The sequence below is a fragment of the Ischnura elegans genome, chromosome X (assembly GCF_921293095.1).
Source record: "Ischnura elegans chromosome X, ioIscEleg1.1, whole genome shotgun sequence".
Taxonomy (NCBI): domain Eukaryota; kingdom Metazoa; phylum Arthropoda; class Insecta; order Odonata; family Coenagrionidae; genus Ischnura; species Ischnura elegans.
The window spans coordinates 75,241,792-75,256,367 of NC_060259.1; the positions used below are offsets into that span (position 1 = coordinate 75,241,792).

Genomic DNA, 14,576 nt, shown 5'->3' on the forward strand with positions numbered 1-14,576 from the left:
TGCGATGCAGGCTGCTAGCAGGTAGCAGAGTACCCTGCTAGCAGGTAGCGCTGGGCTTAAATAAGGATTATTAATACCCTATCAAACGAAGGAAACTTTCCGACCTCAGCCAGTTTTAATAGGTGATTATTAAGAGATGCTTCCCTCAGCTCTGTCCCTCATACATGCATTGGTAATCTCAGACGATGTAAAACTCCTATCTACTCGTATAGAAATTAGGTTCCTGTGACGTCACGTGGAGTGGCATCGCATGGGCGCCAATCTGGCCTTTTTCAAATGCGGTTAGAATTGACCATTGCCATTCGTCTGAACTGGGATTTCTAAAACAAAATAATTTGTATATCATGAATACACCAATGGTGGGTAATGAATCGCAAAGATTTCTTTGAAAAATGAATTTTTGCGATTATGAAAAGTGTTAAAATTTGTTTAAAACCCTCTATCCCTTAGTACCTACCCTGTTTTTCAAAAAGTTTCCCCCCTGAAATTAGACCCTTTCCGAACGAAATACCTGGCTACCCCACTGGCTACAACCTCAGTATTTAGCTAGTTATATGGTCATTTTCATTAACCCACTATAACCCAATGTTGCTTCTAAGTAACATCAAAAAAATATTAATTTTCAGCTCTATTCAGGAAAAATTTAAACTACGAGCTATATTTTATATAAATTTTTATGGTGAAATATGTAGCTGTCACTATAGTTTTCTTTTAGCAAAATATTTTCGCATTTTTAAAAAGAGATGTCTTGAAATTTAATTTCTCCCATAAGCAGCTCTGGGTTAGAAAGGGTTAAATAAATGATGCCAAGCTAGTAAAAATTTTAATTGATAACGAAAACGGATCAATGGTAGTCGGGAGAGAATTTATTAGGATGGAAAGTCGGTAGAATAGAGAACACAAAATTAATGATAGCTTGCTAATTGGCATGTGGAGTAGGGAGTTGGAACGGGTGTGACGGGAAGGTACTCTAATGTTGATGAAGGAAACAATATCAGAACCGTCAAAGCAGAAATAACGGGCATTCTAAAGGAATTTTATGTCTAATTGAGACATTTTGATATGTTTGATGATAACATATGTCAGCAATAGACGAAGAAAGTCGCTTGCAATAAATTTTGAGCTTCCAAGAAAAGGATAAAAGTTGGCACAATTTAAGTGAATAAACACGAGCAGAATTTCAGCCAAGTTGAGCTCAAAGTTGACCTGCTGCGGCGTCTGCCATCTATATGGGCATCTTGAAAACGCTCACACCGCTCGTATAGTTTTGTTTTACTCATGGCAGACTCACTAAAGGCTTTTTTTTTTTTTACATTTCACGCATTTTGTTAAATTTTATTTGCTGATCATTCTTTGCTTAGCAACCATTCTTTGATCAAAAAAATATCAGGACTATAAACACGAGCTGAATTTCAACAAAGTTGAGAGAAAATATTTTGCAGCTATGGGAAATACCTAAAAAACGTTAGGAAGATGCTGCAGGTTACCTCTAGGTGATAGGTCAGCTAAAATCAATGGGTGACACGAACGAAAGACGAGAATTCTTATTTCGTATGAGTGAAAGGGAGTACGGTATGTATCGGCACAGCGACAGTCATTACATTTTTGGCGTGGTGTCCATTCAAATGAATGTAGCAATGAGAGACTTGAAACCTCCTATTTATCATCCCAACGAGAAGGAACTCGAAAACTTTCACGTCTAAATGTGATTTGCATGCAAAGATATGATGAAATCCATTTGATAAAACATTCCAGATGTTAACTACTCCCCTATTTGGATCACTATAATGACACTACGGTTGAGAATAATTGAGCCACGGGTGATAAATAGCTGTTTTGGGTTATTAACCTTCCAGACCTTCAATATCTTCGACGTGAAGCTAAATATGCATGCTGTATGGGCTATAAATGTTATAATGTAGGCATGAGAAAGAGCTTTGCTATCAAAATTTCTGGACAAATGTACATATTATTTACACATTATTCCACTCAAAAAATTAATATAGCCTTCATATCTCCATGACAACGATAATATTTTTTCAATCTCGCATAATCTGCAATTCTAAAGAAACCATAGATGGCACGTTTATTTTCAAAGGCAGTACAAATTAAAGCTGTAGAAACCAGTACAATTTATAGTACCAAAATATTTAAGCGGAATTTACTAAGATTTCCTACAATTTGTGCGACAATTATGCCCTTTCATACCTCACTAATTAAAGCCTTAAAAGCAGAATATGACACGAGTGAAAAAAATATCAAAAGCTGCTTCGTCACTTTCGAAAGTAAGTTTATAAATTAAGGGGACCGTTTTACATGACATACCGGACATCTTACTGAGCGGTCTGCGAATAAGGAAATAATAAAAGGAAAAAATAGAGTTATATAGAAACAATAACCACGTTTCATCTGCAGAAAAATTACTCAAAATAAAATTTCCGACAAATCCTGGACAGTTTCACGTAACTGGGATTGTACTTATCGTGCATAAGCCAACCAGGGTTCACAAAACATTTCCATTTTCAATTTCCCTGACTTTTTCCTGATTTGCGGTCCGAATATTTTTAAATTTCCCAGACTATATGTCAACAGCAAGATCACAAATATTGACATAATTCTTAATATTGACTAATTTTCGCCGTTTATTCATCCACGACTGTAATTCATAGAACTTCTACATATAAAAATATGTTATAAATATAACTATGTCTTCTATATTTAACTGTATATTATATATATATGCATACAACTTCAAACCTTCTTAAGTAAATTCTTCAGAGCAAAATCAGTCGGTAATACGAAGAACATATCTATAAAAAAAAGGCGTAGAAAATTCTATCAAAACACCTGCTTCGTTTCAGGACACACATATTGGTATAGCTGAACAAGTTTTTTCGTAGAGTTTCAGTCACTTTCGAGTCTCGCGCTACGAGACCTTCGCTGAGATGTCTAAGAGCATAGGGTCCTCAAGGCCCTTTATTGCAACAGGCCGTTTCCTTTCCGCATGGGCAGTTTGCACAACTCCAGCCGTATAACCTTTTACTACGATTACGCATACTCTACTGGCACTGTTCATCTCCCTTGCTCACCGCGGAATGAAGATGCAAAAACCATCTTACCCAATCAAGGGATTAATTATACAGCGCAGGCGGAGTCCTCTTGTGATTTAACGGTCATGTACCATACGTAAATCCGCATATTATGTATAGAGAGCCTTAATATTAAGCCCAAGACGAGAAAAAAGCGAAAATCGTAAACAATTGACCTCTTTGTAAAATTCAACGCGTTGAAATGGGTAAACGAAAAATTATCCCTGCCAGGCAGAATTATTTTGTTCACTTAAATATTTAAAAAATCAGCTACAATCTTCGCATTTGGACTATAATGGAGACGAATTATTATTTTTTTCCATTTTATCCATCACTTCTTTTCCCCAGTACTCCATTCCGAAAATTACTCACTTCAACGCGATCTTTCATCAACTTTATCCTCATTTACGGAATGGTACTAACTCAACCGCCATCATTTATTATGGGAAATAAGCGTACTCAGTAAATACGTTAATAGATTTAAATACATGCCATAAAAATTTTGAATCGTTTATTTTAAAAAAATCATGCGAAATTTCCTGCCCTCATCATCTCTCTGCTGTTATTTATTACCTAATTCAAGAATCAAGCGTTAATAGACTTTCCAAAACGTGATGATTTTTTTAAGACGCAGAGCTTCTCCAATAAAAGCCAATTTTCCTTTGCCTCAAAGTAACTTCAACCACCGCAGCTTTTTAGATATATGCTTGTGTTAGGAATCTCATTTCGAGGCCAGTGATAAATTATGACTGCAAATCAATTACGAATACGGAATTCATTTCCGCAACAGTCATTCATTGCTTCGATTTATAGTACGGTGCTTCTGACATTCAAGCTACGTAATCTATGCAAATACGGAGTAAGGAACTCTGATTTCTGTTGCCACATCGGTCGCATTTCAGTTGGCTTTCAAAAATGTCCGCGGCGGGGTGATGAGTACAATACGATCCACTTTTTTCCAATATTTTACCCTATAATATTTTATATTGAGAGGAATGGCATTGAAAAGTTATGTATTCAATAGATCACATCATCATGCATATAAATTTCGGTTTTTACCCCTAAATATATCGTATTTCCCTGTGTAACTCGGATCACTTTGTCCGTCAACGACGCGAGTGGCGACTTTTGTGAACCCATTTAAATGCACGGTGAGTGGCAACACATTTAGAGGCCAACTTGAGGATCCTCCTTTAAATATTCGTGATTTACGGTTTTAAGTAAAAAAACACGCACGTAAATATCATGAAACAAATGACTACGAAATTCCACGCTAATTTTCCCATTCGTTCAAAATGGACCGAACGCTGATTTTCGCATTTATTTCACGATTTTTTCACGCTATTTTTTCCGTGAATACCACCATTGACGCTTGGGTACTGCAATTTATTTTCGGTCTCTCTCAACCGTATGGTATTTTAGACTTAAATAAACAAGAATAATGTCGTGTATACGATGGAGTCTCGCTGCATGCCGTAGCCATACTCTCGCACATGATTGTTAGACTGATTCAGACTACGGTTTTCAATTATTTCTTCATTTCCCTCATTTCGGGGGGACTGCTTCTCTCTATATATTCCCCCTCATTATATACGTTCCTGTGTTTTTCTTTGGTAAATTTGCCAAACAAGTAAAACAAAACATCCTCAAGAAAGATCCTCCGATTTGGCACATTCAGATAATCATGTTTTCCAGTTATTCTCCACCTTGGATCATGTTGGTTATCCCAGCACATGGACCAACACCAAGTTGTGACTCTGAAAACCTGTTTTTCGCGATGTATCAAAACATATTAATCATTGTCAAAGACCTTCCTCATGTTTGCGGAGTAGTTCCTCGCTAAATAAAGAGTTGCCATCACTGTCTCAAGCTTTTATAGAAGTATCTGCATCTTTCGCTGCAATTCATCATGCTGAATATATCCCATTAAGTAATCCAACGCAAAAAATCACCACTAATCGTATTTCTTGAAATATCATTCCATATGCATCCATATTTTCGAAGTCTAAGATTTCGTAAAGTGAAATGGGATCGTGTAGGTACCAAGACGATTTAGTGAAATCTTTAACTCTGAAATGAAAAAGATATGAATTTGCGACGGAATTGGCAGGAGAATAGGTAAGATAGGTAGCTAAAAATCCACCAGTATTAAGGTCTAACGGCTTAGTTATAAAAAAGGTATATGAATTACCTGAAATTACTGGAGATCATAAATTTTGAAGACCTATAATGTTCGCATAGTCGGCTGCACTTAAGTGAACTCACAGTTGAAACACCAATAACTATTCCATTTATTCTCTTTATTTCCGAAATATTTGGGGAGTAATATCATATTAACTATTCCCTTTATGTATTACCATAGAGTATTACCATATCATGTTACTCTGTGTTATTACTTATCCTCATTTCAGATACCTTTTGACGAAACTTATGCTAATGTATACTTATACTATTGTGAATAAATCTATCAATCAAACGCATGATTATACAAAAAACACTAGCGATATTTATGTTATATATACTGTTTTAAATGCGATGCTAACTTTTGTAATTATCATCATGAATCTATACCAAATACTTGTAGATCCTCAAAGACAACTATATACGCCGTATGCATTTTTTTTTAATAAATATGATTTTTGCAAGCCAAAAAACTGTTATTGATTGCATTTTTAGCTCATTATTTGTGATACAACCACTGATGATATTTCATTTCTTTCAGATAAAAAAAAATGGAGCCGGACTTGGATTATCACGTACAGATCGAACGCCGTGTTTATCAACAGGAAAAGCTTCACAGCGATTTTCACTACCAAAAGCCCAAAGTGCCATGTGAGTAAAACTTATGAACTGATTAACGATTTATTAATTAATGACTGATTTAAGATTTATTGAGCGAATACAATTAGCCACTTTAGTGTTAACTTTGTAGAAATTGTTGCCGTAGTCAGCAATGTTAATTCCGTATTCGAGGCGATCGCACAATGTGCCCAGGTTCAGCTTTGCAGAATTTCAATGTCCAGAGAAAATTTGTGGAAATATGTTTAAAATGCTTCCGTGCACAGCGTGGAGTTGCGTGCGAAACATAGCAAAAAATTATTCTAGTCAGGTTAAGCTGTTGAGGAATGTGGGCTGCAGACTTCAGGCGCAAATGGCATACATTTTATGCATAGAAATGCACCGCGTAATCACTGACTCTACAAAACAATAATCATGTGAGTTGTAAATATAAATTTCGCCACAATAAAATACATAGGAGGTTAAAAATATTGGCGCATTATCTCTGCTTGTAATACAATTATTATTCTTACGATATCTCCTTTTCGTTTGGCGAATTAAACTCTGGCCTCTCAGGTTGATACGGAGCAATTAGATAAGCAATGCCTTAGATTTTTTTCTCCAGTTATACAAAAATTATTATATCGATACGAAAAATATTTATTTGCTACAATTTACAATTATACCTCATACGCTATCATTTCCAATGATAGGAATTTTTTAAACAATTTTAAAATCCTTTCCAACTTTTCTCAGTAAAAAAACACCCATTTTGGGTATTTAATAAATTTTTGTTGATATATTAATCCTCAACATAAAGTTCACTGTAAGAATCGTGACTGATTCATCGTGACTTTTTTCAACACTTTTTATAATATAAGCAAAAAAACACAATATCCTAATTTAACGAGCTCGTAGCTTATAAAATGGGCAAAATCTCAATATTTTTCGTATTTTGGGTTTTGCCCAGGTATGTAGATAGTTCAAGGTGAATAGAATAGCATGAAAACATTTCTACGGCAAATCAGCGAAGCATCCTTCCTAAAAAGTTGCGGCCAATGAATTATTTTAGACCCAAATCCGCGGCCCTCGCCAAATGCTGATGGCGTCGTGTTTCTTTCCCGGATCCCTCAGAGTGAATTTTCTCCGTAATAATTTATGTGACGCATCAGAGAGAATGAACTCGAGGGTACATGCGTCACAGACAAGCACTGCATCGTTTGACAAGGACAACGTCAACAAGGATTTTTTTGATGAGAACGAATGGCAAAATGATTGAATTACTGGACGGAGTTGAGCACTTGACTCAATTTTTGGCGAAATTCGAAAGGATTCTAGATTATAGAGGCAATTTTACGGTCAAGGTGAGTTCACATGGTATCTCTATCAAGGCTTCCAAGGTGTGGTGGATTCGATAGCTAGAAAATCTAGGTTTTATATATAGAAATACATCAGCATCCGAGTCATGGACAATTTCAGAAGATTTATTACAATAGAATAAAGTTTTTCAAGTATAATCTATCTTTAAATATTCCAAGTTAGAAAAATCATTATCAGCTTAACAAAGAAAGTTCATGCTGAGAATATAGCATACTAACCTACCCAAATCTCGTATCTTGAAGAATGTGAAGTAAAAGACGAGAATTCGGCCAGAAGTGACATTTTTTGCCCAACCTCAAAGGAAGGATACAAGCATAAAGAGAAATTAAGACAGAAAAATATTGAGGATTGTATGTTATAGGACCTATCATTAAAAATGGAGAAAGCCGTACCCGTAACCAAAATGAACCATATGATCTAATCAAAGAAGAAGAAAGAGTATTTCTATTTAGGCTGAGAGGTTACGGTGGCTACATCTACATACTACCCCGCAACCTACCTCAAAGGCATGTGGTGGGGGATGGTAGGACACCAGCTATTTACAGATAAGAAAAGAAATGCTCTAACGAAATTATGTCTGGAATTTATGAAACTCCATTATAGTTCAGGAGAAAAGCGAATTCCCATGCCTATCCATTCGGCAAAATATCTCTCTTAACCCATTATAACCCAATGTTGCTTCCAAGCAACATCAAAAATGTATAAATGATCTGATATATTCAGGAAATATCTAAAATAAACATTATTTTGTGGTATTAATAGTAATTAATAATAATTTAGCTACCACGATATTTATGATTGAGTGCAAAATTTTCTAGTTTTCATAATGAAAAATCTTGAAATATGAATTCTCCCAAAAGTAGCTCTGGGTTAGAAAGGGTTAATTTCTGACGGACCTGGAAATATAGTAGGGTTCTAATATGATTCTCTCCGCGTCGCTTTTAAAATCTATTCTCCATTGCTCAAGCTATCTAAGCCTAACGCGTAGTCTCCGAGTCTCTAGTGTCTCCGAGCCTAATTTGTTTAACATTTGAGTAACGCTATCCGCACGCTCGTAGCAATTTTTGGCGAATAGCGCAGTTTTCCTTCATATTTAATTAAGGAAGGCTATGACACGTTGAAGGAGTGAATAAAATTATTAAAATAAGACAATGCAATATTTCCACTCTGTTTTATTACTACACAACGCGTTTCGTCGTCACAAACGACATTATCAAGTGTCTTGTGTATCTTGTGACGACGAAACGCGTTGTGTAGTAATAAAACTCAGTGGAAATATTGCAATGTCTTATTTTAATAATATTAAGAACTTCCACCATATCGTGCCCAACATCATACAAGATATGAGTGAATGAAATTTTAACGGCAGAGAGGGTGGTTATACGAGAAAATTATGCGCACCAAAATGGAGAAAAGAGAGAGTATAAATATCTTGGAATGATGAGAGAGGAAGGCCTACAGAAGATGGATGGCAGGGTAAAGGTAGGGAGCGTTTAGGGGCTAGTGAACGCTCAAGAGCTCAGAATGGGATCTGGCCGCTTCGCAGCATATTCTCAGCCTCCCTGAATGGAAAAGTTGAAATACAGCTACGTAGGGACTTTTGAATCATACAGCAACACAGCATTGGCCACCTAGAACCAATATTTGAGATCCCACCAATCCGAGACGGGTGCTCTGGCAAGTAGCGGTCGAAAAGACCAGTGGCGTAGCGAGGGGGGGTTTTGGGGGTTAAACCCCCCCCCCAGAGCTCAGAGAAATATTTAAATTTAATCCATTTTACTTAATTGGATTGATATTACTATTATAATAGTTTAAGGATTAATAAAATATCCCTCAGAAAGCCGTAAAAACTCACCATTTTGAACCGTGTATCATAAAATTCCGCAATTTATTCATCTCGCACCTACCGCTTATCCTGGTGGGTATTCCATACTCCCACACACCCCGGTATTAGTTGCCCCTAAACCCCCTCCAGCCTTACTTCCTGGCTGCGCCCCTGGAAAAGACCACCCCGAGAAACGATTGTGGTCTCACATTAACAATATGAATGAATTTTGGGGGTAACTCGCGTCAAGACTTTAAAATGTCCAACGTTTCCTCTCCTATGCTGGAGACCTCATTAGGGCAAATGATAGTTTCGCCTTTATCCACCATCAATGTACAGATGCTGGCAGAGAATTTTCTGAACGCCTTTCTTTCTGGAAATGACTGGAAGCCAAGTTGCGCCAATCTTCTGTCCGTTATCTCTATCGAAGTTGTTTCTGTGCTTTTTAATTAATTTAGTGATTTGACGTCTCACATTGAGTTGCTACGTAGCGGCCGCATTCAGGGGGAAATTCCGCATCTGTTTTGGTAGCACTCTGGGAGCTCACTACCGTAGAGTAAATATATACTCGTACTTACTCCATTTCACTACCTTTGAATGCGCCCATGGATTTTTGATGGGATCCAAGGCTCAGAGTAATAAAGGCCTTGAATCCCTCATAGGAGACCACCCTACTAATTTGAATGGTATAATTTTGTTTCTCAAAGAAACAGGTCTGTTTAGTAAAATTTTAATTTTAATAAATGATGTCTATTTAATAAAGTTTCTAATTTATTAACATAAATTATGCAGTGACGGTCCTTCTAATATACGACTTGAATCAAATGACTGAGAAGTGGTACAGAATGACCTAGCCCTCGACGCACCCTAACGCTCAATACTACTACTACACCATACTACTTATTTTTTTACGGGAGATATTATTGGAATTTTATTGGAGATTTTGTAATGATAACTCGCATTATCCATCACTATAATTGACGGCCGGTCCAACCTCCTCAACTGTTCTTCAAACCACCGAGTAAAACAATCCGCATTCATATCTTTGTGGTAGTCGGATAGCGGATCTCTACTACCTGATCTAAAAACTAATCCCATGCCATCGATAAAGCCAACCTCACTAGATCCTCCATGTGTCACGATTAATCGCCCACCTTTCCGTATAGGCACACGCATACCTCCTACTCCCTGGGAGTTCACCCAAATATGACGCTGGCAATAATTTTGGTTAACCCAAGTTTCGTCTAAGTACACAATATGTTCAATACTACTATATTACAAAGCTCACCCCAAGCGATATAGCCGAGAGAAAAGAAGAATGTGCCTATGAATCGTGGAAGACGGCTACGCCAGTGTTGTAGCAGGCGTCTCCTAACATCGATGATCGTAGGAATGCAACAATAGGGAGATTTTAAATTGAGTTTCTCTTCTGCTTATGTTCATCTGTATGGAAGACACGTTTCGCTGGCGTTAAAGTAAGCTTCTTCAGGAAACCGGTAAACCTGAGAGAACACGCGAAACGCGATGCATTTACACCACTCCATGGCAGCTTTCTATCCATCATGGGGAATTGTTGTTGATAGAAGAGCGAAAGATAAGAAGCCCAAGAAATTGTACTGGAAAATTCACAATTATTAATACATAATTTAATCTAATATTCATTTGAAAAAAAGAAATAAAATAGAAAACAGAACCGTTTACCGCAGCTATTCCATTAGTGCTAATAATTTGGGGCACAACCTTATCCTTCACCTTCTCTATTAGCTTCCCATTTATCCGCATTGTTATGTATAGACAGTGACTACGTCAGCCCAACTAAGTGAAGCGACACTCTTGTGTCATAGCATTTGTATTATTAAATGTTTTCTTCATTTTTCATATTCTTTTATTGCCGTTTTTGCTTCACACAAAAAGATTTCCGTGGTACTAATGGTTTTGGCTAGTGTTCAGCATAGCTATCGCACTGTTAATTTCTTTGAGTTGAATGTGAACCTCAAGGCTCTTATCCCTGTAAACAAGTTTTGTTTTATCTGCCATTGCCGACGTATAGTCGCGGATTATAGGGATCAATTACAAATTACTACAGTGGATGGTAGAAAAAACTAAATTTAAGAGTATCATAATTTAGTGGATTGATGAAACTATAAATAATTTTGCTGCGCACAGAGAAAAAGGCTATCTTCCTGCTTTTTCAAAGCTACTGTGTAACACGATAGCTTAGGGTTCCTTTGCCGGGTTTAAGGCAACCGCTGTCATCGGACCTCATTGCCACAAGCGCAAAATATCCAGTTTTCCCTTCTACCTCACTTCCTAATTAGGTGACTTCAACCCTTCACCATAATTTGAAGTTCCCGGCTATTGACCCAACAGTGTCCTCGATCACAACGCGAACTATATTTCATCATAGGGCATAATTTACATTTTCATCATTACGTAACGATGAGACAAACCCTCCAGGCTAAGGAAACTATGGACAAAAAATGTTTCAAAACAAGCGCTGAAATTCACAAGTTCTTGCTCAATGTAAGCGAAAATATAAATGTAAGTTGTACGAACATCAGTCTCATGGGGCGAAGTCATCGTTACAGATTTAAATACATCATGATCCATTGAAGCATTGATTTCCAAAACAGCACAAGTCATTCAGAAAATTTTTGAGACGAAAAACTTCCTCAGTACATTATCAAATACATATCATTGGCCATTACTTCAACTTCTCCGCAGTGATATATATATTCTCTACTTTATAATAACAATAATAATAATTTCTTCTTTCTTTTTAAAGCGAATTTAGGACAACATAATCCTCTCTTACATTTAACAAACATCCATGACCTGGATGGTGGTCAATCCACCCAGGCGGGATTCGAACACGCGACCTTTAGGTTTAGTCGAGGACTTTACCCCGGCGCCACCGAAGCCGACAAATAGCCGTACGTAAAATACTTCGTTTTTATAAATGGAATAACATGAAATACCCAAACATTGTAGCCCTAGTAATATTTTTTTAAACTCTTAATCACAAAGTCGTACGAAGTGGACTTACGCTGCTTTGGATATAATGGCTCCATCTGACGAGAGAACACTGTTCCATATTCTCATTTCATACTAAAATTTTTTTCATGATTTCAAAATCATGTTTACGAAAAGGCAACGTGAACGGATGTGTAGATAGGACATGCGTAAGAGTCGAAGCCAGTTAAAATTCAACCCTTGTTATGCTCCGACATGGTACCCTACAAGCCTCGAATTTCGAAGATTCGATTTTCTGATTTCCTCCGTGGTTTTATGTAGTAGACGGATACGCATTTTTTACTGTGCCGTAGATGTTCTCCGGCCAGGCTGAAGATCAAGAGTTCCTAAACCAGGGGCTCCTAAACCAGTATGTTCTGCACACAGATCGGAATTATTCTGATCCGTTTCCTTTACGAGCGCTTAATCCCGAGTGGTTGGAAACGCGATCGGAATTTGTTTTTCTAAATATTTCATTCCGATGACATGAAGATCCCTCATAGTGAGAGGTCGAAATGAAAATTTTCAAATACAACGTATCCCGACCGCGTAGCAAGCACTCACTATGAAAACCGATCGAAATAAGTCCGATCATTGTCAGGCACACGCAAAAACGCTAAGGACGCCAATAGCGTAAGATTTGAAACGTTGCCTTCGATAAAATGAAACCACGGAGGGAATCCAAAAATCTTGGAATCCAATCAGCACCGCGAAACATTTTGTCACAAACGTTTGGTAAGGGGTGGGTTTGTCTTAGCCAGCAAACATGAAAGATAGTTGCATTAGGTGTTGCAAAATTAGCTCGTGCATATGTGTGGCATAGACTGGCTCTCATCAGGGCTATTGTTTAAGGGGGAGTTCAGTAATTTCTGCTGCACCTTAATGATATGCATCGCCTCTAAGGGATGATGCGTCTGAGATATGATATGCGTAGTAGTGTGGGTAATTTGATGAATTGATTTGGGATTGGAGAACCATCTTAAATACTACCACCTTTGTAACATTCCCAGAAATTTCGGGGTTTTGGGGGGACGGCCACCCTAATTCGCGGTTTGAGGTTTTATAAGCGCAGACAAGTTGCTTTTAGATATTCATCAATTATTTTGAAACTTGTTTTTTTTTAAGCTGGTGGAATAAAAACTTACATTAAGATTACCATCTCTTCAATTTTTCCAGAAATTACGGGGGGCTGCTGCCCTCCCCTCTTAATGAGACACTTCCTCTCATTAATAAAGCACTACTCATTCTTTTGCAAAAGTAATAAAACCAAAATTATACAAGTATTTCGCATGAATAACAATAGAACACTTCGTACAACTGACCTATCAATACTGCTATCTCTCGCTATAAAGTACTTATTGGGCATTCCCTTAATCCATCCTTGATTCATGAAAGACACGGTCTCAGGCGTTAATTTGTGGAATTGCTTCATTATAGATTAAATAAATTAACTTTGTTTTATTCCACAATTTATTTAAATTTTAAATAGCACGACCCGGGTTTCAGCATCTAATGCTATCATCAGGATAGGATGATGATAGCATCCTGATGATAGTATTAGATGCTGAAACCCGGGTCGTGCTGTTTAAAATTTAAAATAAAGTGAGGAATAAAGCAAAGTTATTTCATTTAATCTACATCCTTAATTCATTAAAATCTGTTGCTGATCGAATGGTCCCAGGCTCATATCTCGTGCGAATATTTTGGACACCCTACAACAAATCCTCCAAACAAACAAGTATACTCTACCCTAAACGGGTGATATTCGCACAACTATGGCTAAAAAAGGGGCGAGCTGTACCCTCCTCATCTATCGAAAAGAGCCTTCAGGTCGAAATAAAGATCCAGTGATTACGAGGTGAAATATAGCTTGTGACGGCCGGGAGGACGCGAGTGTCCAGGAAAATTTCCGCTCGACTAGGCGGCAGAAAGTGTCGGCTTCTCTGTGAGCAGGATTAACGCCGGGGTCGGTGCGGAAGGAAAGGTTTTTTTATAGACTTTAAAGCGAGAACTTGCCCCACATCAAGGGAGATGAGGAAAGGTTTACGACCAGTATGGACCTCACAACCTGGAGGGGGGACTGGATGGAGGGGGGACTGGATGGAGGGGAGGGAAGTGGTAAAAACAACCCGAAGCTGCGGAAAGCCTGTAGTAGGGACTCGAGTCAGTGCGGGTGGGCCAAGATGAGGCTGATCTCAGAGAGGTAAAGCTCTTTACAACGCTTGAAAATAGACCAGGAATTGGTCACCTGGTGCTGACAAAGGAAGAAAAATACTAAAGGGAGAGAGAAATTGAGAAACCATATATAGGAAATAAAATAAAAATATTTAAACAACAGTTTTCAAAAACTGTATAAAACACTAAAAAGTAAAGCTTTTCATTACTAGGAGAATAAATCGTTGGTGAGGATTAGATTTATTTGAAATAATTGTGGAGGTGCTTGATGGGTGAGTAAGTAATGGCATTCTCGATTTATTCTTCGAGGTGATGAA

At 37.5% G+C, this 14,576-nt stretch overlaps 1 protein-coding gene across 1 annotated transcript in view; it reads left to right on the top strand.

Moving 5' to 3' along the window:
• Positions 1-14,576, top strand: part of LOC124171339 (prestin-like) — a 91,266-nt gene that overhangs the window by 51,317 nt on the left and 25,373 nt on the right. Inside the window, exon 2 of the mRNA XM_046550493.1 lies at positions 5,812-5,921. Coding sequence (XP_046406449.1) covers positions 5,822-5,921 — 100 coding nt within the window. The 5' untranslated portion in view covers positions 5,812-5,821. The remainder of the gene's footprint in view (positions 1-5,811; positions 5,922-14,576) is intronic.